We start from the raw sequence: 21,266 nt of genomic DNA, 5'->3' as shown, positions 1-21,266 counted from the left end.
GACAGCGTCATGGGTCAGTTTGGCTTCTGACCTGTCTCTGCACTTCCTACCATTTTTGATGTGATCTCTTCTCTACGTTTAGATGTTGAGAGTGTGTTCTGCCAGTTTTCAGATTGTTTTCTGGGTTGCTTACACTGATGTGTGTGTCATCTATGTGTAACTGTGGGACAAGGTCAGCTTAGGATCTTCCTACTTGGCCATCTTCCTTGGAAGTTATTTCACTTCTTGATCTTCTGGTTGCACCCCTTTGTCTCTGGTCACCTATCACCAATAGGCTGAAAGCTCCACAGAAGTATTCTGTGGGGACTGGGGGGTTAGGCAGAGGGAGAGGGAAAATCTCAAGCAGACTCCACGTGGAGCATGGAGCCAGATGTGGGGCTTGATCTCAAGACCCTGAGATCATGACCTGAGCCAAAATCAAGAATCAGATGCTTTACTGACTGAGTCACCCAGGTGCCCCCAAGAACATTTTTTAAGACAATATTTTTCTTTCTCTATTAACTAAAAGCATCAGTCTTCAAGACATGCCACTTTTGACAAATGAAGATACTTATACTTAGATACAGTCCTGGCAGAAACTAAGTTATCTGGGGCACTGGCAGAGCAGCAGAATAGATTTAAACCCTTTAAGCATCTCAGCTTTCCAACACCCACCCTGTATGTGTTCCACCTCCAAAAGGCTAGCGCACTCTGAAAATCCTGCATATTGTCAACATTTGCCTTAAACCAAATTCTTTTTTTTTTTTTTTTACCAAATTCTTAAAGAAGGTTTTGCTTTTGATACTCCATCACACTTACTAGAACTGCATTACATCTATACTAGACTGATTGTACTCTGGAATCAGAGAGCATGAAGAGAACTTGACAAGTTCTGAAATAAAAACTCTGATTCTCCATCAGAAATTTCTTTATACTTCTGCTCAATTTTAAATCTCAGGGATATTGAAAATCGTTGTATCTTTTAAAGGAAATCACAAAGTAAAGCATTACATTGGCTTACCTTTTTCTTTGACATAGTCCTTTTGCACTTCTGGGATCAGGAAACTATAAACCAACTCAGCAACAATCTCCTCTGACTGAAGCTGAGTTCGACTAAAAAATAAAAAACAAATTAAACTATTTCCTTTGTTGCCTTACTTGAGCTTCTGATTTCTACTTAAGTTCTCCTTATGTGAAGGACTCCACTGCTCAAATCCCACCACTGCCTTTTCCTTGATTAAGTTGTCTGAAATATTATTCTGCCAGAGGGCTTGGTTGACTTCATGCAAATTCAGGTTTGATCCTGTCCTTTAGTTAACCTGCCTGCCAGGAAAGGAATGTTAGAAATATAACTTATACAAGAAGCCAAAACCTTTGGGGTGAAGTCATACTGCACATACTTATTCACATTGCTTTCATGCTTTGTGGTATTATAAAAGTACATGTTAGTGATCCAGATGCAGAGGATCACTGAAAATCCGACTCCCAGTGCTCCTGCCATACAAAGGTTTAGGCATGTTGACTTCTAAGGAATTATGCAATTAAAACAATGGACAATGGGGCACCTGGGTGGCTCAGTGGATTAAGCCGCTGCCTTTGGCTCAGGTCATGATCTCAGGGTCCTGGGATAGAGCCCCGCATCAGGCTTTTTGCTCGGCAGGGAGCTGCTTCCCCCTCTCTCTGCCTGACTCTCTGGCTACTTGTGATCTCTCTCTCTGTCAAATAAATAAATAAAATCTTTTTTAAAAAACCAAAAAACCAAAAAAACAATGGACACTGAAGCGGGAGATATATACTTGTTTCTCCTTAAAGGTAAAATCTTAAGCTCTTGAAAAATACATATCGGTAACAGTAAATGGACTGCCCATCCTGCCCTCTAGTGTCTTGGTACAAACCGGCTCTCCATTTCATAAGCAATGTCATTGATTTCCTTAGCCATCTTCTCAATTTCTGCCCTGGCTTGTTCTTCTGCAGTGTTCTCTTCAGTGTTCAGTATTATGTCTTCCAGATAGGAAGTTACAGTACTTTGGTGAACTTTAATCACCTGCAAAAAATAAAAATACCTCCTTACTAAGACTAGGAATACTACTGTAAACAAGACCCAAAAAATGAACAAACATTGGCTAATGTCTTTTAAGCACATCTATTTCGTTCTTTAAGTCAATAGTCCCCTCATTGATCATTCCTTTTTTTCCCCCTTGTCTGGTCAGTCTGTTTCAAGCCCACCTACCTACCCACTCCGGGCAGGCCCTATCCATCTAGCCCACTTTATGAGGCTTACTTAGGGTGGGCAATACAACACTGCAGAAAGACCATGGGCCTCAGTCAATAACCCTGTTTTGGATCCTGGCTTTGTTCTTTCCAGTGATGTGACTTGGTCAAACTACCCAACTGTAGCAGAGATCAAGAGGTTATTTCCCAATGTCCTTTCTCTCTTTTCTCTTATATAACAGAGCCCCTGAGTTTTAGTTGTGCCAACAGGAGTCTAAAGACTACATTTCCTAGTAACTAGTTCTGGTTGAGGGAATACACGCAGAAGTCATTCGTGTACTTTCTAAAAAGGATTCTTTTTTTTTTTTTTTTTTAAGAGAGAGAGAGAGAGAACACAACCAGGTCGGGGAGAGAGAGAATCTTAAGCAGGCTCGACCCAGCGTGTAGCCTGAGGCAGGACTCATTCTCGGTACCCTAAGATCCTGACCTGAGCGGAATCGAGAATCGGACACTTAACTGAGCCACCCAGGTGCCCCTAGGAAAGATTCTTAAAGGGAGAAACCTAGCATTTTTTTTTTCCTCTTTTCACGTCTCACATCATGGGGACATAATCCTGGAGCACCAGAAGTCATCTTAAACTGCCATGAGGGCCATGCCTTAAGGACAAAAAAGTAGAAAGCTAGAAGGATCCTGAGTCTCTGATGAATTTTTGAACTATCATACCCTGGACTGTTGCTTTTTTAAGCTTTCTGAAATTGTGAAGTAGAACACACATTTTAAAAACTGCACAGTGATAGATGTCCTGCGCACTGAATTAGGGTAAAGCCAGTACCCATGTAGCCACTGCTAGAATTCTAGAAGTCCGCTATGGGTTCTTCTTGACCACAGACCCTTCCCACTGTCATGACTTTATGGTAAACATTCCCTTTTCTTTACAGTTTTCCTAAGTATGCAATCATAAATAGCTAGAATATGGATTATAGGCTGTTACACATTGTAGATGATCTGCCACCCCAGTTAAAAGGCTGAACATGACAATATGTAACTCAAAAATTCTTATGCTGTGTAGAGGGAGAGCAATCTCTTTGGCTTAAAAAACAAAACAAAACTTGAAGCACACACACAAAACAAAAAACAAATACTATTCAAGAATCAATCCTAATTCCGTAAGAATTGGGTAAATCGGGGCGCCTGGGTGGCTCAGTCATTAAGTGTCTGCTTTCAGCTTAGGTCATGATCCCAGGGTCCTGGGAACAAGCCCAGCATCTGGCTCCCTGCTTGATGGGAAGCCTGCCTTCTCCCTCTCCCACTTCCTCTGCTTGTGTTCCCTCTCTTGCTGTGTCTCTGTCAAATAAATAAATCCTTTAAAAAAAAAAAAAAAAGGAAAGAATTGGGTAAATCCTGAAAATCTCAGATCAAGTAAGAAGATCTTAAATGGACACGTTTCATTTTTTTTTTAAACTGAGTATCCACACATACAATTCAGACAGCCCTCTTGGAAAATGTTTAAGATCCAGATTGGTTCTATCTCTCTTTCCCATGTGGCCCACATTTGGACCAGGGGAAACTCTCACACAGCCTTTGCCTTGACATATTCTGGGTGTGCTAGACACCCATACAGCCTCTTCTATCCCTGGGCAGCCAGCTGGCCCAGCTTCCCTCTTCTCCATTCCCAGGGCGTCAGACGCCCTAACTGAAAGAGTACGTATCAAGCTAGCCGATGACTGCAGTAAAAGAAACCAACCTCTGGGTGTGCTTTGGTGTGTGTTGGAGGTTGGGAGTGGGGTAGGGGGTGTAACGGGTAGTCACAGCACAGTTCTCTCTAAAGGAATCTTCTTCATAAATCCCCTTCAATTTTAACACTTGAGCTTTTATATTCTTGATGAGGGTGAGTGCTTTGAGATATTATTAGCTCCTTGGACTTCCTCTGAATTTACATCCTGTTCACTTTGGAATTTCATACTCATTAGGTCTTGGTCAGAATTCTAACTTACCAACCTGGTGCTCTAGTTTATATCTTTAGCCAAAACCTCTCTTCTAAATTCCATCTTGGCTATCCACCACTGAAATGACACCTCCACTAGAATGTCTCAAGCCTAATAAAAATCAAATTCCTGATTCTACCCCTGCCCCTAAATTAATTCCATGCTCCGCTTTCCCACATCAAAAAACGGTACTATCAAAAAAAAACCAAAAAACAAACAAAAAAAAAAAACGGTACTATCATCTTCCAGTTGATTAGGCCAGAAACTGGACGGTTTCTTTGACTTCTTCCTGTTTCTCATTGGCTTTAACTACTTCCACGGCCTCCTTCCTGATCTCCTGGTTTCCACTCTGTACTCCTTCCAACCTGTTCTCCACAGAGCAAAAAGAGTAACCTGTTTAAAATGTGTCACTGGGCCCCATCTGTTTGCTTCATGAAACGTACTATATGTTCTCATCCTACACATATTTGCATGTTAGCTCCAGGAGAAAGGGGACCATGTCTGGTTTCTTCCCTCCAAAGTATCTCACAGTGCCTAGCACATCATAGGAACATAATACATATTTGTAGAACACAATGAGAAACAAAAAACAAGTGCCATTTTGTATCATGAGTATCCTCTGGTTTGATTCGGCTCCTTACAAATAGCTCTCAGCCATCCAGCTGCGCCCCCCACTTGCCTCCTTAAATATCTGGTCCTCCTCCCTCAAGCGCCTTTGCTCGACTTGGCGCCGACCACTCTCTTCAGCTTCTCGCATCCTCCGCTGCCGCTCGGCCAGCATGGCAAAAGCATGGATCCTCCGCTCTTCCTGCAGTCTCACCAGCTCTTTGGACAGGAAGTCAAACATGTCTGCCAGCGCCCTTCCTTCCAGTCCAGCCAAATGGTTTTCGACCAGGGAGACCTTAAAAACAATAGTAAATTTTTAAGGATACAAATTCTACTAAGCATGCGGATGTGTATGGAGGGAGGCTGGATTACCCAGAACTCCTGACAGTCACTTCATTTTCAGAATACACTTAGTGTTTATTAGGAGTATTATCACTAGGTTGGCATCACCCCAACGATTCTTTTCTTTTTAAATATTTATTTATTTATTTATTTGACACAGAGAGAGGTCACAAGTAGGCAGAGGCAGGCAGAGAGAGAGGAGGAAGCAGGCTCCCCAATGAGCAGAGAGCCCGATGTGGAACTCCATCCCAGGACCCCAAGATCATGACCTGAGCTGAAGGCAGAGGCTTAACCCACTGAGCTACCCAGGCAACCCAGCCCCAAGGATTCTTACTAAGAATCAAACTGAGACACGAGAAAGTGGATTGCTTAGTCAGTCACTGACAGATTACAGTCCTCAAATTATGCGGGGGATTTAGCAAAACATCTGTTAATACCCACACAAAATTTTTTTTTTTCGTTTTTTTTCCAGAAGGTAAAGTACTTCTATCTTCCCAGATATGAAGGGAAATGTCAAGGTTTTTTAAAAAAAATTTTGGGGGGTTCAATAAAATAGAACCTTCTAGAAATTCACTCATCATACCTTTTAATTTTTTAATGCTTGGTCCTTTGACACAAGTTTGGGGAATTCTAAGGTCTTGAATAACATGAAAGTAGAAACTGTGGTACCATATTCTTTTAAATAACTTCAAAGTCATTAAGAACTATCTTTGAAACAGAGCAAGAAAAAGCCTACAGGTCTATGTAATCATTGAGGTAAAGCTGGGGCCTGGAGTTCTCTGGCAGGAATAAGCTACAGTACCTATTTATGGATCTGTCTGTCCTGGCTTTGACAGAGAGAATAAAAGTGTTTAGGAAGATTGAATCCTTTGCAACTTCATCCCGTTCCTTTTCCTATCCTCCAGTTTAAGGGAAAGGGCTCATCTCCCAGTCATACACTCCCTCAGTCCTGATAGTTCTTCTGTGCTGTGCTCTTCTCTGGTTTGTCTCTGAAGGGAGGAAACCCACATAGGTCTCAAAGATGATGAGGCTGTGGGAGACTGCCATTCAAGCGTGGACGTTAGCGCCAACACCCTCCCTCACCTCCACCCAGCCCGCACATACTTTCTAACCACAAAGTTCAGCTTTACTTATATGACAGGAGGAGGTGGAAAGAAAGGGCCACACTAAGAGTGCCTCACTGCTCCTTACATTTATCAACAGTGGTCATTCAGCCCAGAGACCACAAACAGATTCTCTCCTTGTCTCAGGATCACAAGCTCCCTCCGTTATGGGGCAGATGCAACCTTTAAAATCCCAAGTGGCTACCTGTTCGTGTCCAGCCTTCTCCTTCAGCAGGAAATTTGAGTATGCTAAGGTAGTACAATCTAATTTGAAAATTAAGTAAAAATCTTTAGGAAGGTGATTTTGCTGTGATCATATCACGCAATGCATTACATAATTGGGAACTATGCATTTTCTGTACTATGCCCCGAAGAAAATATAAGAGGAGAATAGGAGAGGATCAGCTGGAGGTAGATGTGAGTTGCCCCCTCCCTCAGATTCTTGCGTTATCAGTGGTGTATCTAGGTACAGCAGAAGGTAAGCAGGGCAAGTCCTTTGTTAAGGGACAGCTCTTTCTGTTAACGACTCCTTCAGCTCTTAGCTGAGATGGTATCAGTCAAGTGTTTACCTATGAACTGGGACACATGAGTTAAAAAGCCTGGGCTGGGGGTGCCTGGGTGGCTCAGTGGGTTAAAGCCCCTGCCTTCGGCTCAGGTCATGATCTCAGGGTCCTGGGATCGAGCCCCACATCGGGCTCTCTGCTCAGTGGGACTCCTGCTTCCTCCTCTCTCTCTGCCTGCCTCTCTGCCTGCTTGTGATCTCTGTCTGTCAAATAAATAAATAAAATCTAAAAAAAAAAAAAAGCCTGGGCTGGCTTAGATGCACCTGCTAAAGTCTATAATCAGAAACTCTGAAGGGCCAAGGAGGGCATTTTTCCATCCAGTTCTTGGGTCCTGGTATTTCTAGGCCATTCTGTTCCCATCAGAACAGTAGCGCAGCCTTGTCTCTATCATTTTGAGGGCTCTGAGACCTCCAGATTCAGAAACTCTAGTGTCCACATTCCATTCTTCTTTCTCTGTCCCTCTGTTGGGTCTCACAGTCTGTGGCTTTCTTCCTCCCTTCTCTACACCATCAACCCCAAACTCAGAGAGCATCTACAAGCCTGGTATCATGGGAAAGGAGTAACACACTCATTCTCAAGCTGCCTACCATTTATGCCCAGTCCCACATGGCACAAGTGTTGTGTACACTACTAAGGGTGGGTCATATTAACTCCACTATTAGCTTTCTTATAACACAAGACTCTGCAAACGGATTCTTTTTCACGCTGATTTAGAGATAAGTGGGAGAGACAGTAAAAGTAGGTCTACTCTGTAGTCAGAAACATTAAAAACTGTATACATGGACAAATGCCATAGGAAAACATTTACAACTTTTGGGGAAGAGCTGCAATTAGCAGCTGTTGTCAGGTGACACTGATGAAAGTCACAGGATACCAAATACCATGAGATAACAACATATTTTAGATGTGGTTTAACCAGCATGCACTATGAACAGCTCCAAAACTCATAAACAAGTGCTGCTTTTTATTTAAAATAAATCTTATGTCTTTTTTTTTTTTCCTGCCTTTACTACTTTTCATTCTGTTGAGCCCCCATTCTACTGAGTACAATAACCAAATATTTAAGAAAATTGGAAGGGAGAACCTTTTTAAAAATGTGGGTTTTTTTTTTTCTTTTGCAAATAAAATAAGACCACATCCAGTTCAGCAAGGGCACATCCCATTCCAATTCTGGACTGCTGGTGCAGTCTGTTATTTAAAACACAACTATGATAGAGTGATGGGGTTGGGGGGTTCTTTTTTGTAATTTCATTTACTGTTGTTGTAACGCCACCTGCTCAATAATAAAAATCTGGGGAAATGACATAACAAGAAAGAAAAGGAAAGAACCTTGTGCTCATGCAAGTTCCTCTGCCGCTGCAAGGCCAGCGTCACTTGCTTCTCGGCTTTCTTCAGCAGCCTGTCATCCTCTTGTAGTGCGTGGCTGGTACGCAGCTCCTGGATCAACTCCAGCCGCTTTTCCTTCCCTTCAAACATCTGTATCAAATCAAATCAAATAAAAAAGAGACTTGTAAGTTAGCATCCCCTGTGCGGGACCCTAAGGCTCCTGCAGTGACTGGTGAGGGACTGGTGAACGGTGGGTTCGGTTCCACAGGGCTTAGAGCTCTGCATTCTCTTCCACACCTCCAGCTGCTCAGGTCGAGAAAGAGCTTACTTAGCAGTTGTTGACTCAGTTTCTCAAAATGCCTCTCAAAGATAAAGTGGTTTCTATAGTGTCATATTAAGAAAACAGACCCTCCCCTTCATTTTCTGTGTTCCTTCCCAAAGATGCCTGAGGATGCTCTTTTTCATAGCCATGCTTTCTTTTCCAAGAGATCTTTTTGCTGGTGCTTTGTATCAGTCCGTTTTAAAATTGAAGTGTGCTTGCACAAATAATGTGGTGAAGGCTTTACAGTCAGGAAGACCAGAGTTGGATTTGCTAGTAGTTAATATAATCTCAGACTCACATCACTTGCCTATAAAATGGGGTAACTGATAGAAAAAACTGAGATGATAAATGTAAAGCAAAGAATATATAATGTGAGCTTATAGTATGGGTTAAAAACTTAGTTAGCATTACTTAGCTATTTATTATTCAGGTAGTGCTAGCTATATACAAACTCAAATAATTATGACATTGTGGAAAATTAGGGAATCCATTTAGTCTATGATGCCTTAATAGTCAAAATTCAGAAGCACCTGGCTGGCTCAGTTGATAGAGCATGCAACTCTTGATCTTGGGGGGTAGGGGTCATGAGTTCAAGCCCCACGTTGGGTGTCGAGATTACTTAACTAAATAAACTTTTTATAAAATAAGTCAAAATTCAGGTAAGAAAATTGTTGGATTTAGTGATTCTAAGGAAGAGACTAATTTCACTTTGCCTCGGTGACAACTGTGACAAAGAGCAGGCAGGTCCTTTCTCTCCCTGACCCTATGCCACCCTCTTGGACAAACTCTGACAGTAGAAGGGAATGGGTAGGTAATTCAAGAGTGCACAGTTCCATCAGACAGCAGGGTGTAAGAGGGAATTCACCCCAAGGAACCGAGTACATACACCTTCTATAAATCTGTTCTCAAAGGAGAAGCACAGGACCAGTGGTTGGACTGTACACACCATGTTCTGAACGGCTCTTCCCCGGAGTAACTTTTGAAGGTAGATCACAGCCATCTCTATATCTTCTTCTTCCTAAAAGAACAAAGTGAGAACCAAGCAGGCTGAGAAGAGTAGCGGTCAGCATCAAATATTTTTTTGAAGACTTAGATCAAGCAAAAGAGACTGTGCTAGATGCCAGAAGGATTTGAAGAGAAATAAATAAGGCCTACACTCATTGAACATATAGTATTTTAAATGTTACTTCCTGTATTGTTAAAAATTATTTTTTATCATAAGACATCATTAAAAAATCATATCAAAAGCAAAAAACTCACTCTATCCCTACAAATTAAGTCATTTTCATTTTCCTATACTTCTTTCTAGCAAAATCTTTCTTGAAGCAGCAAGTATTGCTTATAACATCCCTTTTGTAATAGTTTTTTCATGTTTGTTCATGAGTAGACAAGGAATACAACTAGTCTATGTTGGAGTCTAGAGTAAGGTACTTCTCTCAAGAATTTAGAAAAGCTGGTAAAATCAGAATGGACAAGATTAGCCATCTACAAAAATCACCTTAAATAACTATGTACCAAAAGCAGAAAGCAGAGCCTGCAAATTGACTTAAAGTGCCCCTGAATTCAAGAGAAAGCAACAGAAATCAACATCATGAACACATGCGAAAGACAATGTGAACCACAGGGAGTGACTGGCACAAAGCCTAGAAAGGGGAACTCCAGAAGCACAACCCCGGGCAGTCAGTGGGAGTACTGGAGGAGGGTCTCCACACAGGTGACCCTTCAGAAGCACTAATGAGACCTCCTGCCAATGTTTCTCCCTCTGACAACGCACAACAACCTTCTGAATTCAATCTGGCGTCTTGTGAGAACTGCCTATACTGGGAGATAGTGGGCTGAGGAAAAGGACTGCTAAGAAGAATATCCTCCTCTACAAGGCAGGCAGTAATCCTTCTGTCAAGCAATACATCTGTACTGTGGCATCTCTACCACTTTCTTGTGGGGGTGCGGAAGCTGCTGAGTCCAAGTCAGTCCTAAATCCTGACTGACTCTGGTACCTTGCCCAAACTAAATTTGGAGACCTATGAAGGTGAAGTATGACCTTGGTCAGGGTGAACTCTTGGAGCCAGTCCCACCTCAGAAGCTGGCCTGTCCTCATGACATCGCTGGCCTTTCCCTCCTTTCTGACTCCAGCTCATAGTCACCTTCCCATGGGCAAGATGGTTATGGTAAATGATCATCATTTCATCTTTTTTTATTTGACACACATGAGGATTACCTTCTGATGCCCATTTTTCTTAGGAAGATTTCATTTTGCTTATTCGTAATGGTCTGATGTTTGAAGCATAAGAAGAAAAGCCACAAGCCAGATCTTGAAAAGGTAACTCTGTTAAGTTAGGTTTGTTTTTAACCCAAAGTATAAGAATAAACAAAGAGCAATACTGAATTTAGCATTTCAAATAAAGTTTCAAACTTACATTGGAACTCATTTCCAAGGTTGGAGTTGGAAGCCGAGGTTGAGGTAGAGGCTTTCTTTGAAGAAAGCGCAAAACTTTCTTTGGTTCAAGAACTCTATTCTTCTTATCCAGTATTGCCTGAAATCAAACACCCCAACTAGCGTCATTTCTTACCTTTGTATTTTCTTCCACTACTCAATCTAGGCCACAGATCGAGTATCAATCAGAAATAATCTTCACTATGGTTATGCTTATGACAGTTTGAGAAGGGCCAAAACTGGGGGCTTGTTTGACCAAAGGGATGGTATGATATTCCTAAACATCTGCTAATATTGAATAAACCAAGCACATATTCTAGGTTTATTCATTTTAGTCAAAGATTTGGGGAATTAAAAAAATTTTTTTTGAGATTTTGAAAGGTTTTGTGGTGTGTATCCAAGCAAAACCTCCAAATCCTATTCTTCCATAAGAGCCAATTAGCTATTTCAAGTAAGTACCTGGGTGATAGAAAATTTCCCTGTGCCACAAATGACAGAAATATTTGGTATGTTCTGTTGTTATGGGGGAACTGAGGAGCATTAAGTGGCAATTGTCTCCTAGTGAAGAAAGAGCTTTCCTTTGACCATGAAGGATGGCACCTCAGTTTTTCTGAAAATGAACTTGTTTTCTTGAGAAACAGTGTGTGCATGTGCTTTGACTTCAACATACATTTTTACTGATTTTACTTTTAATCACCAGAAGTCTCCCAAATTATATATGACATAAGGTTTTGTTCACTGTTTCTATTTTCAGCCATAGGGGGATACTTGTAACTTTAAAGTATCAAAAAACCTGATCTCTGTCTTTTAAAAATCATATTTTGGAATGTTTTTCATCATATGATTTTTATATTAGTTTTCCCACAGAAAACAGAGAGAAGTGACAAAATAAGCACTAAGCCAAAACTTGAAATTAATAAAAATATGCAAGTTGAGTAAAATTTGAAACCACATGAAATTATTGTGGTTTTAACAGAACCCTCTGAGTTTCTACAAAATGAAACTGACACCAAATACACAACAGCTTTAATATATAACAGCTCTACAATAACCACAACTATTGAATCAACAGAAAGCAGCAGCAGTCTAAAAAATAATAATTTTAAGCTCAGGCATCTCTTGAGTGCATTGCCTTAAACAGCACCACATGAAACCATCTTAAAACCAATCATTCATAATATGTTGGTAGGGATCTGGAAAAGCAGGCACTCTCACACACTCAGCAATTAGTATATCATTTATGTAAGAAAATTTATCAGCATCCATCAAAACTATAAATGCAGGCATACTGTGGGTCAGTAATTCATGTCTAGGAATTTTCTTCTAGATATGTTGCTCATACATGTACCAAATTATATGCAAATAAGATCACTCAATATAGTATTTATTTTAATATACAAAAAACTTGGGACAATATAAGTATTCATCAAGTGGGGACTGGGTAGACATGGTACATTTATATGATGAAAAATCTGTAAAAAATGATGTAACGCAATATGGGATGATCTCCAACATATATTAAATAATAAAAGCACAGATAGACAGTGTGTATTATGTATTATTTGTGTAAAAAAATTTAAGAAGATACTCATAGGTATTTTTATTTGTTCTTACATATTTCTAAATACACACATATATACATGTGTATATTTCTCTATATAGATATGAATATATTTGTTTGTAAGATATCTCTGGACAGAAAGATATGAAACTAAAAAACACTGGTGGCCTCCAAAGAAGGAACTGCATAGCTGGGAGACAGGGATAGAAGATTTACATTTAATACTTTTGTATAATTTATGAATTTTGAACTATGTGGATATTTTTCCCAGTCAGCAAATAAATTCTAAATATAAGAGAAAAGAAACACCCACCACCCCCCCCGCCACTTCAAACCTCAGATTGTTTAAATTTTGGAAAAAGGCAATTCATTTTCACAGTTAAGGGAAAAATGTTTGGTCAAGAAGTCTAATGAAAAGTATAATAAAACCAACAAATAAAAGTATATGAGAATCCCTTCAATCTGTCTTACTGTCTTGAAAGGTAAAGCTCTTGGGAGGGGGAATATGAATGAATATGAGAATATCAAGGAAATGTTGTTACCAAACAATACATTTTAACATGCTTAAAAGACAAATACATTAGGCAACTGAGTTCAATCTATGATTTTCATAAATAGAAGAAAGTACTCATTGGTACACTCTTTAATCTCCTTTAGGACATAAGTAATTTGACAAGTCTTCAAAAATATATTCCAACCTAAATTACTACCAAGAATAGCCTGAAAATACTGTACTGTGGAAATTATTTTATACTCTTCTAGATATTTCTCCTCTATGGTTACTGTGACATAGCTCATGAAGTATTTTTTAAAGCCTTATACCACCTATACCTTTATATTTCTGATTCTGGATTCTCAAAATAATGTAACCATACACTATCTGGACATAAATCTAATATTTAGTGACTCTCTTCAATTCAAACCAATATTCCAGACTGACAGACACCATATAATGGCATCTCATCCCAAAGCCAAGAGGACAGATTAAAAACAAGGACTGTAGAAGAATGTGAATCCTCTGACATCAGCTACAACAAACATTAAACACAGCCCAACATCTAGCCAGATTAATATAAATGCCACACTATAGTCTATTTACCTCAGTTACTACTGTTTGATAACAGATGTCAGGCTATCAGCAAAAAAATTAAAAGGCATTACAAAGGCAAGGAAAAAAAATACTCTAAAAAGAGAAGTAACCATCAGAACCAGAGTCAGATATGATATACATATTGGAATTATCAGACAGAAAATTTAAAATAACAATGATTACTATGTTAAGGGCTCTAATGGAAAAGGAAGATGACAAGCAAGAACAGATGAGTAATGTAAGCAGAGACAGAAACCCAAAGAATCAAAAGGAAAGACTGGAAGTCAAAACACTATAACAGAAATGGAGAATGCTACAAATAGGCTCATCGGTAGACTCAACACAGCTAAAAAAAGATTTTAAAAAAAGACTCCAGGAACTTGAAGATATGTCAATAAAAACTTCCCAAACTAAAATGCAAAGAGAGGGGTGCCTGGATGGCTCAGTGGTTAAGCCGCTGCCTTCGGCTCAGGTCATGATCTCGGGGTCCTGGGATCGAGCCCCGCATCAGGCTCTCTGCTCAGCAGGGAGCATGCTTCCTCCTCTCTCTCTGCCTGCCCCTCTGCCTGCTTGTGATCTCTCTCTGTCAAATAAATAAATAAAATCTTTAAAAAAATAAAAATAAAAATAAAATAAAATGCAAGGAGAAACAAAGAAACAGAACAGAACATCTAAGAACTGTGAGACAATATCAAAAGAAGTAATATGTGTAAGTGGAATACCAATTGGAGAAGAAAGAGAGAATGCAGAAAAAACATTTGAAATAATAATGGCTGGAAATTTGCCTAAAGTTATAACAAACATCAACCCAGAAATCCGGAAAGCTTAGAAAACATTAAGCAAGACACGTACCTTAACACACACATACACACACAGACACAGACACAGACACACACACACAGACACACACACACACACCCCAAGCATATAACATTTAGAGAAAGACAAAGAGAGAAGTCTGAAAGAAGATAGAAAACACACCTTCGCTACTGAGGAATGAAGATTAAAAATTACAGCGGAATTCTAGTCAGAAAACATCTATGCAGGATGCCTGGGTGCTCAGTCGGTTAAGCATCTGCCTTCAGCCCAGGTCATGATTCTGGGGTCCTGGCATCGAGTCCTGCATCGGACTCCCTGCTCAGTGGGAGTCGGCTTCAGCTTCTCCCTGTCCCTCCTCTCTGCTCATGCTCTTGCTCACTCTCTCTCTAATAAATAAACAAAATCTTAAAAAAAAAAAAAAATCCATGCGAGAGTGATATCTTTGAAGTGTTGGAAAAAAACCCCGCCAACCTAGAATTCACACAATAAAATCATTATTCAAAACTGAAAAGATCACAATTTTAAATTTACCTCTTTCAAAGGATACTATCAAAGTAAAAACACATCCCACAGAATGGGAGGAAAATCTGCAAATCACATCTGACAGGGGAATAGTCCTCAGAATATATACAAAACTCCTACAAATCAACGGTAAATAGACATTAAAAGTAATGCCTATTATAAACAATAAAAAGACAACCAATTAAAAAATAAGCAAAGGATCTGAATAGACATTTCTCCCAAAAAGATATGCAAATGCCCTGGAGTGCCTGAGTGGCTCAGTGGGTTAAGCATCTGGGATCAAGCCCTGCATCGGGCTCCAGCTTGGCAGAGAGCCTGCTTCTCCCTCTCCCCTCTGTCCCTCCCCCAGCTTGTGCTTGCTCACTCTCTTATGCTGTCTCTCTCTCACGCGCAAATAAATAAACAAAATCTTAAAAAAAAAAAGATGTACATATGACCAAAAAGCACATGAAAAAGGTGCTAAAATTCATTAATCATTACGGCAAATGCAATTCTAAACCACAGTGAGATACCATGCAGGAATCTCATTGGGTGAGCTAGGATGGCTATAATAAAAAAGATGGGCAATAATAAGTGAGGACAAAAATATGGAGAAATCAGAATCCTCATACATTCTTGGTGGGAATGTAAAACAGTGTAGCCACTTTTGAAATATTCTGGGAGTTCTTCAAGAAGTATAAGAGTTACCTGGTGACCCAGGAATTCCATTCCTAGGTATATTGCCAAAAGAACTGAAAAATTTATGTCCACACACAAATTTGTACACATATGTGCAAAGCACCATAGTTTATAATAGATAAAAAGTAGAAACTACTCAAATTTCTATCAACTGTATCAATTGATGAGCAGGTAAACAAAATGTGATATATCCACATAATAGAATATTGTACAGTCATAAAAAGCATTAAGGTACCTACTACAACATGGATGAACTTTGAAAACATTGTGCTAAGGGAAAGAAGCTAGACACAAAAGGCCATACATTGTTTGATTTCATTTATATGAAATGTTCAGAATAGGCAAATCCATAAAAAGAAATATTAGTGGTTGCTGGGGGAGAGGGAGAAGAAGGCAAATGGGAGTGACTGCCAATGGGTATGGGTTTCTTTTGGGGATGATGAGAATGTTTTGGAATTAGATAATGGTGATGGTTGAACAACCTTGTGTAGATGTATACTAAAAACAACTGAATTGTTTATTTTAAAAGAGTGAATTTAATGGTATGTGAATTATCTAAAAAAAAATCATACAGAAGAAATAAAGACTTCCTGAGACAAACAAAAACTGAGAGAGTTTATTGCCAGGAGACCTTCCTTATAATAAATGTAAACCAAGTTCTCCAGTTGCTTCAGGTAGGAGCAAAATGACATAGGTCATAAACTTGCATTCTTATAAAGGAACAGTGCCATAGAAAGAATAAATGAAGGTAAAATAAAGTATTTTTTCTTATTTTTAGTTGATCCAAAATAGAACTGTTAAAGCAATGAGAGTAAGAATATATGGTTATTATAGCATATGGATCAGTGAAGTGAATGACAGGAGTGCCACACGGACAGTAGGAATGAATGGGGAATAATCTGCTATAAGGGACCTACACTGCACGTAAAGTGACAGTATTATCTGAAGGTGGACTTAGATTATTTTATATGTAACATTATTTTAGATGTAACATATTATTTTATATGTAAAATATTTTATATGTAAAAAAATTCTATATGTAAAACTTAGATTATTTTATATGTAAACTAGTTCACAAGACAAGCCTCACTAAGTTTCAAAGAATAGGGATCCTTGACCATAGAGCAAAGGAGTTAGAAGTTAATTCAAAAATGAGTTAAAATTCCTGCATATTTGGAAATTTAAAAACTTAAACACTTGCAGGTTCAAAAACCATAACAGATGTTTTAAAAAATTAGATACTAATATTGATAAAATCAAAACTAATGGAATATACCAAAATCAGTGTTTTGAAGGAAATGCTTACCCTTCAATACTTTTATAAAACTGATGACTGCCTGAAAATTAATGAGCTACATGACTACTTTAAGGAAAAGAACAACAAAACAAAAAGAAAGAGGAAAGATGTATATGAATGGGAGTTAATGTGACTAAAAAATATATATATATAATAGAGAAAATCAACAAAGTAAAAATTTCATTCTTTGGAAAAACAATACCAAGGAAATTAATAAGCCTCCTATAAAACCAAGTAAGGAAAGCAAGTGAAAGCAAAAATAAATAGTATTACAAACGAAAAAAAGTAGGCATGACTATAGATACCACAAACACTAAAAAGACTTTAAATAATACTATCAACAACCACATGCCAAAAAACATGAAAAGTTAGGCGCAAAACACTTTATAAGGAAAATGTAATTTACCAGGGCACCTGATTTGCTTAGTTAGTTAAATGTCTGACTCTTGGTTTTGGCTCCGGTCACAATCTCAGGGTAGTGAGACAAGTCCCGCATTGGGCTCTGCAGCTGGGCATGGATCCCCTAAGATTCTCTCTCTACCTCATTCTCTGCCCCTCTCCCGCCCCTTTCTTCTCTCCCTCCGTAAAAAATAAAAATAATAATAAAAAAGAAATTAAAAAAAAAAAGAAAATATAATTTACCAAAACAATGCAGACAGTTCTATAACTAGTGAGGAAACTGAAGGAGTAGTTAGAATTTTTCCATGAAGAAACCTCAGTCTCAGATAATTTTAATATAAGTATTCTACCGAATTGAAGGACTAGATCACTTTAAACTTAAACTCTTTCCAAAAGTAGAAAAGAAGGAATACTCTGCAGTCATTTCAGAAGACCTGCATCACTCTAACACCAAAGCCATACAGAGTCAAAATGAGAGAAAAATAAGGTTGTTTCACTCATGAATATGGAATCAAAATTCTGAAAAACATATTAGTAAATTGAATCCAACAATGATTTTTCTTCTTTTTCAAATTTTTATTTGAATTCTAGTTAGTTAACATATAGTGTAGTATTGGTTTCAGGAATAGAATTTAGTGATTCATCACTTACATATAACACGCAGTGCTCATCATAACAAGTGCCCTCCTTAATACCCAACAGTGTATTAAAAATAAAACATCTTGGGCACCTGGGTGGCTCAATGGGTTAAGCCTCTGCCTTTGGCTCAGGTCATGATCTCAGGGTCCTGGGATCGAGCCCTGCATCGGGCTCTCTGCTCCGCAGGGAGCCTGCTTCCCCCTTTCTCTCTGCCTGCCTCTCCGCCTACTTGTGATCTCTCTCTGTCAAATAAATAAATAAAATCTTAAAAAAAAAATCTTATCCAAGTTAGGATCATTCCCAGTATGTAAGGATAGATTGTTCATTTAAAAAAAAAAATAAACATAAATGTTCCCTATTCAATAATTTTAAAAATATATAATTACCTCAATAGATACAGATAAAACATGTGATAAAATTCAGCAAGAATACATGATTAAAAGCTTTAGTAAGACAAGAGTAGAAGAGAACTTCCATACCCTAATAAAGAGTATCTGAAAGAAACTCTTACAGAAAGTGAGAGAATAATGAACACCGAGTTCAGAATGGGTAAACAGAGACGGGGTGATGAGGTGGGAAAAAAACACATAGATATACATGAATTATTGTCAAAGTCCTTATTTATTTATTTATTTATTTATTTATTTACTGATAGAGAGAAAGGGCGATGTGTGCCTTGGTGAGGTGGGTAGAGGCAGAGGAAGAGGGAGAGAGAGAATTTTAAGCAGGCTCCCCATCCAGCATGGAGCCACAGTGGGGCTCTGTCTCAGGACTCTGAGATCGTGACCTGAGCTGAAATCAAGAATCAGACGCTTTAACAACTGAGCCACCCAGGAGCCCCAAGGTCTTAATTTTTATATTGAGTATAGGCTACTGTGGATTCTTATGCCATTCCCAAAGCCAAATGAACAAACAAATGCATGGGCCAATGATGAGATTATCACGAACCAGTGTGTCTCTAATGGCAATTTCTGAAGATCGGGTTATCTGGAAACTTGTACCACATGCAAATCCTCCAGCCTCACCCCTGACCTACTCAATTAATAACTTTGAGGGGTGGGCCCAGCGACATGTGTTTTAAGAAGCCCTCTAGGTGATTGTGATGCATGCTAAAGACGGAGCAGCATGATCATAAATCACGAATTCTAGAGTTTGTACACTTACAGTCCAACTAACAAATGGGAAGCACAACTGTGGGGTGCTGTGTAACTTGCATTATAGGGATAACCACTGCACTTTCTCAATTAGTTGAGCTTTAAACCAGATGAGAAAGGACTTGAACGTGACTCCCTTTCTTCCTGAGTCCCCAGTAACAAATCTAAAAGGGAGAAAGTGAGGCCTATTACACTATTAAAACCAGCAGTAATTCCTGATACTAGGAACTTGCTACACCTCAAGGTAGTGGCAGATTTTATTACATAGATCCAAAGTCAGAACCACTTTTAGGAAGTAACATGATAACAACAACAACAACAAAAAAGAAAGTAGCATGACTTCTGCAAATGGGGAGAACAGCCTCCAACAATTTTCCTACAGTTTGAAACAAGGAAAAAACATTGGTTCAACACAGTGCAGGCAACTTCCAGAAGATAAAAGTCTGAAGAGGAGAAAAGATGTAGTTATGTGCTGAGAGCTACTGGACACTGCAGTTTTGGAGATGAAGTATTTCACTACAAAAGTCCCACTAATAGCGCTTGTCTATGAATAAGTCTTATACCTTATGAACCTCTGCCAACTCATGGTCCATCCTTACTGCCCTCTTGAGAAAACCAGCTTTTGTGGTAGTGACTTTTGGCTTTGGCGGTCTGATTCGGGGTTGTGTCACAAAATCTGGGAGACGTGACTCAAGTTCAACTAATCCTACAGGAAGGAAGTACATATTTTTAGTATTCAGTGATTAAATTTCACATTTTGAAAGCATATTGTTAATTTTAGTAGCTGTTTGCTAAGTGGTTTCATGTAGAATTACTGATAAGATAGAGCTCACATAATTGAAGTGGCCCCAAAATGTAAAGCAAATTTCTACATAATTAATGTTCTCATGTTCTTGGTGATTTAGACCACAAAATGAAAAATGCATTCTTTTTTTTTTAAAAGATTTTATTTATCTGAGAGAGAGAGAGAGAGAGCACATAAGGGGGGTGGGGCAGATAGAGAAGAGACTCCCCACTGAGCAGGGAGCCCAATGCGGGATTTGAACCCAGGACCCTGGGATCAGACACTTAACAGACTGAGCCACCCAGGGACCCTGAGAAATGCATTCTAATTAAATATTTCCCTATAAAAAAGTATTAAGTTCTATAACAATAACCAACAGAAAATTAGTGACCATATGATATTAGCGACCATATGACCATATGATATATAGGACCACCAATTTTTGGTCGCTATACACCAGTTTATTGTATTCTGCTCTGGAGATGATCAGCCAGAGCTACAGGTTCAACAGTGTGACCATCAATTCATGATCTTGGCCATGTATATGCTTCAACTTGTCAATTAAATTTAAATAATCTAAATGAGCCTCTCCGGGACTTAGCAAGAGGTATAGTCCTCTCCACGAACTTATCCCTAGTTACCCATTTCCTTGCCCACTAGTTTACTAATACTTCTTTTTAACGGGCTAATTTCATGATATGTTCCTTGTTTACTTTGAAAACCTGGTATAAAAGCTTTTTCAGTTTCATTTTTGTAACATTGAACATGTTTAAATGTTTAGTAGGTAAACACAGATATATTGTTACACAATATATACATTTATTTATTCGGATCTTAGGAGTTTTTATTGGTTTGTATGTACTCCTATTAATAACATTAAATATGTTCATTGCTATTTCTTGAAAATATTTTTATTTGTTGTTTAGCCTTTAATCTAATACTTCTCTTTTAGTACTTTAATACTCCTCTTATACTGGACTTGTAATTATGTAAATTGCTTACCTTCATAGGTGTTAAGATAGTGGTTTTTAACTACAAAGTCCTCTGAATTGTTGTCAGGGAAACGACCAAGACGAGACAGAGGTCCATAGACCTGTGATGCATAATCACAATAATCCCTGATGATATTTCTTCTCTCCAACTTTCCTTCTATATTCTTTCTTTTTCCCACAAGTTTTCTGATTGCTACAATAAAACATACCTCTGTGACTATCTTCACAGTGCTGTTCTGAACAAATGCCTAATAAGCCAGTTCTACTTTTATTCACAGGGAAGCTACTGAACTGACTGAATTTCATGATGACCGCTCACTGCAGCCAGGTCTGTCATCTGCATAGCCCAGGTCATCATGAGACAAGTGGGAGCAACAGAAGCTGAGTCAGTTGGTGTCCTCAGTTGGTACTCATCAAAAGTCTTTTATAAGTGCATTCCAGGCTCTGAGGTAAGAGCTTA

General features: G+C 38.8%; 1 protein-coding gene across 1 annotated transcript in view; it reads right to left on the bottom strand.

The window, feature by feature from the left end:
* The window catches only part of CFAP91 (cilia and flagella associated protein 91), an 89,720-nt gene that overhangs the window by 20,472 nt on the left and 47,982 nt on the right, over positions 1–21,266 (bottom strand). The window contains exons 9-16 of the mRNA XM_044251457.1: positions 20,817–20,999; positions 19,594–19,736; positions 10,855–10,971; positions 9,384–9,455; positions 8,119–8,265; positions 4,855–5,076; positions 1,875–2,023; positions 1,001–1,092 (exon numbers count right to left, since the gene is read on the bottom strand). Of these exons, the coding sequence (XP_044107392.1) occupies positions 1,001–1,092; positions 1,875–2,023; positions 4,855–5,076; positions 8,119–8,265; positions 9,384–9,455; positions 10,855–10,971; positions 19,594–19,736; positions 20,817–20,999 (1,125 nt within the window). The remainder of the gene's footprint in view (positions 1–1,000; positions 1,093–1,874; positions 2,024–4,854; positions 5,077–8,118; positions 8,266–9,383; positions 9,456–10,854; positions 10,972–19,593; positions 19,737–20,816; positions 21,000–21,266) is intronic.

Source organism: Neovison vison, chromosome 6 (genome assembly GCF_020171115.1).
Source record: "Neovison vison isolate M4711 chromosome 6, ASM_NN_V1, whole genome shotgun sequence".
Lineage (NCBI taxonomy): Eukaryota > Metazoa > Chordata > Mammalia > Carnivora > Mustelidae > Neogale > Neogale vison.
Note: the sequence above shows the minus strand (reverse complement) of the source record. Positions and strands in the feature narration are given on the sequence as shown.